The sequence below is a fragment of the Petaurus breviceps genome, unplaced genomic scaffold (genome assembly GCF_028583685.1).
Source record: "Petaurus breviceps papuanus isolate PSGF00001 unplaced genomic scaffold, PetGlider_PUasm1.0 99, whole genome shotgun sequence".
Lineage (NCBI taxonomy): Eukaryota > Metazoa > Chordata > Mammalia > Diprotodontia > Petauridae > Petaurus > Petaurus breviceps.
In genome coordinates, this window is record NW_027187465.1 from 852,110 (window position 1) to 855,437 (window position 3,328).

Genomic DNA, 3,328 nt, shown 5'->3' on the forward strand with positions numbered 1-3,328 from the left:
CTAGGGGGGACCTGTACTTGGCTCCTGCCCAGCTGGTCTTGATCCCGGCTTCCCATCCTCTAATTAACTAGACACTGGGGCCCTGTAACTCTCTCATGGTTGGCAGGAATCCCTGACTTTGCCTTGGTACCCACCAGGCCCTGGCACACAGTGATTGGCATGTGCTGTCTTCTCAAGCTCTCTAGCTTCTCAGTGACACTTCCAAAGTGGGGCATCAGAACCAAATGACCCAGGATCGTGATAAGTTCTCCCAGGTATAAGTCTCTTGGGGCATTTTGCCAGCCATGCCAGCCACGCCAGACAAGCCCACATTCCCAGTGGCCTGCAGGCCTTTCTTTTATGCCCAGTCAAGTCCCAGGGCTTATGATGCAGGCTTGAGTAGTTGGAAGACCACCACACTTTTGGGGGAGGGGTTGTTGAAGGAGGGAAGTGGGCTTTATTCAGATTAATTTCTGCCCTCTGTCATGAGGTGACAGTGAGGGAATCTCAGAGCTCGCTAGTCACTGTGGTTTTTGGTTCCTTCATCTCCTACCTCCTGGACTCTGCTCTGGCTGTTCCCCACCCCTGGAATGCCCACCTGCCTCACCTCTTTCTGCCTCTTATTGTCATTGCCTAAAGAGTCACCTTCAACACGATCCTTTCCTGGTCCTCCAGGGTAGCCAGGCTTCCACAAATCATCCATCCCACGCTGACTTTTGTCTTTTCTTAGATGTGGACATGTTGCTTCTCCCTTCAGACGGGAACTTGAAGGCATAGATTTTCATATTTGCCTGGTACGCAGTAGGTGCCCAATCAATGTCTGCTCATATATCCCCTTGGTTATCAGTGAACCTTCCCCCCATTCCTCTGCATTTCGCATCTGTGGATGTGTGGGAGCACATCCCCAAGGGGGGAAGAGCAGAAGCTCCTTGGGGGACTGTTTTGCACTTTTATGGTACATAAACACCCCCCTCCCCTCTGCAGCATGCCTCCAGTTTTACAGTCTGTGACCCTGGCAGGCTTCTCAGCAGCTCAGTGCCCCCAACAGGTGTCCACATAGGAGATGCTGACACACGTGGGCACACCTGGACTCACCTGGACTGGGCGTGCCCCCTGGGGGGGAGGCCCCCATCCACACCGTGTATTGGACACAATGTACACTTCATGTGTGGTGAATTAAGAATAGCTCATTAGAAGCCCCCGGGTTAAAACCTCAAGATATCCTGGGGGGAAATCATCCTAAAAAGGATCTGTAAGTCTGGGAAGTCATTTGAAGTTCATTGATACCCAAGGTCCTGCCTGTCATTCTTTAATGAGCCTGGGGTCAAGAAGGCCTGAGTTCAAATACTGTCTCAGACACTACTAGCTGTGTGACCATGGGCAAGTCACTTCTTAACCTGTCTACCTTCATTTTCTCACCTGTAATGGTGATAACCACCTTGAAGGGATAGAAGACTGTAAAGCCCTACGCACACAGTAGGTGCTTAATCTATGTTCATTGCTTTGGTTGGGTGGAAGAGAAATTAGGTTTGGCCCCAGAAAGCAGGACATTTTTAATGGATCTGGGATGAGAGAACGTGGGTTCAGATCCCAGCTGGCCCTGCTTTTCATTCAGGACCTGTGAGACCTTGGGCTCGTGACCCAGCCTCTTTGGGTCTTTTCCTTATCTATTTAAAAAAAGAAAAGAGGGACTTTGATGAGATGATCCCCTCCCGCTCTGAATCTGCCATCCTTAATGGCACAGAGACAAAATAGCAGGTAAGGCCAGCCACATGGGGCATGGACTCCCTTGTGAAGTAGTCTTGTGAGTCTCCCTTGTGAGACTGTCCCTGTCAGTGGAGGTCTAAACATGGGAGGCTGGACTCCTACTGGAGGAGATTCCTGCTGATTGACAGCCTGGACTTTTGAAGCTAGGTCTGGCTCCGAGATACTTAGAATTACACCCTTCCCCTCCGGCCCCAACCCCCATCCAAACAAGAGTCTCAGAGATCTGACTTTTATTTCTAATAAACAACCCTCAGGATGATGGCTAGCAGCTGGGGCTCGGTGCAGCCCCCAGCCCCCCTGCACCCAGCTTCGGGCTTGGGGAAAGCAAGGGCGCAGTGATTGTCACAGGTTAGGGTCCAGGATGGAGAGGGAGGGCCAGCCCTACCCCCGCAGGACCCCTCCTGACCCTGCCCCACGGATGGGGCAGCCAGATGGCCATCAGGCCTTGCAGGAGGAGCCCTGGTTGGGCTAGCCGGATGCAGCGAAGGGACGCACAGCAGTCTATCTACGGGGCGGCGACTCCCACTCAGGGCCCCGGGGGCCCGTCTTCCATCCCCTGCTGGTTCTTGGGGCTCGGGGAAGGGCTCCGGGGGGGACGGCTGGGGCTCTTTGGGCTGATCTGCTCCTGCTCCTGCTCACCTCGCCACTGGCTGCCAAGGACAGGCTCTAGCCGCAGGGAGGGCAGGAGGCCCAGGGTGCGGGGCACCGGCCGAGGCAGGGAGCTGGGCAGGGGGAAGTTCCAGGGCCCGGGCATCTCGGGCAGGGGCGGGTCCTCTTCCTCGGGGCTCAAGCCAGCCTTTCCCTTTTTCTCCTTGCCCTTCGTGCCCGCGCCCGACCCGGAGCCAGGGGTTTTGAGGGGCCGGTGGCCCTGTGGGGAGGGACTGCGGCTTGTTCCCCGCTCCCGGGAGGAGGGCCGGAGAACCAGGCCGGGGAACTTGGCCAGGCCGGGGCTGCGACTGCGGTGTCTCTTCATCTTGCCTGGGCTGGGGCTCCGGGACTTGGGGCCCAGCAGCTCGAGGGTGCTGTCGTCCTCCCCCTCGGAGCTGGCCCTCGAGCTGTCTGTGGGGCTGCTGCCCTCGTCTGAGGCAGGCAGGGAGATCTGGGCCGCAGGGAAAGTGAGGAGTCAGGGCAGGTGTGAGCCAGAGAGGGTGAGAGGCAGGTGCCAGCCCACATAGCCCCGCACCCCTGGCCCTGCCAAACTCCGCGCCATCCACCTGAGCAGAGACTCAGCACGGTCTCCAAGGCTGTCCAGCCTCCTTCTTAGACAGAAGGAAACGGCCCCGGAGAAGTGCCTGTGGTCTCATGGACAGCAAGTTTGGAGGGAGAATCTGAACTCAGGACCCCTGTCTTGAACTTCAGCATTGATGTGTTTCCCTGGACCTGGAATACTTCCTGTTTCTGTTCCTTTCCCTCTCATCCCCTCTCTCTGGTCCCCTCCTCTGCTGGGTCTCTCCTCCTTCTCCTCCCCTCCCTCCCGACCCCTCCCCCATCCTCTCCTCCCACTTGGCCCCTCCCCTATCCTCTAACTTACCCAGCCCCTCCCCTTTCTCTCCTTCCTTCTATTGACACCCTCCCCATTCCC

General features: G+C 56.8%; 1 protein-coding gene across 1 annotated transcript in view; it reads right to left on the minus strand.

Moving 5' to 3' along the window:
* Nucleotides 1-1,961: 1,961 nt before the first annotated feature.
* INPP5J (inositol polyphosphate-5-phosphatase J) overlaps nucleotides 1,962-3,328 on the minus strand; it is an 11,780-nt gene continuing 10,413 nt past the window's right edge. Inside the window, 1 exon segment of the mRNA XM_069081417.1 lies at nucleotides 1,962-2,931. Coding sequence (XP_068937518.1) covers nucleotides 2,273-2,931 — 659 coding nt within the window. The 3' untranslated portion in view covers nucleotides 1,962-2,272.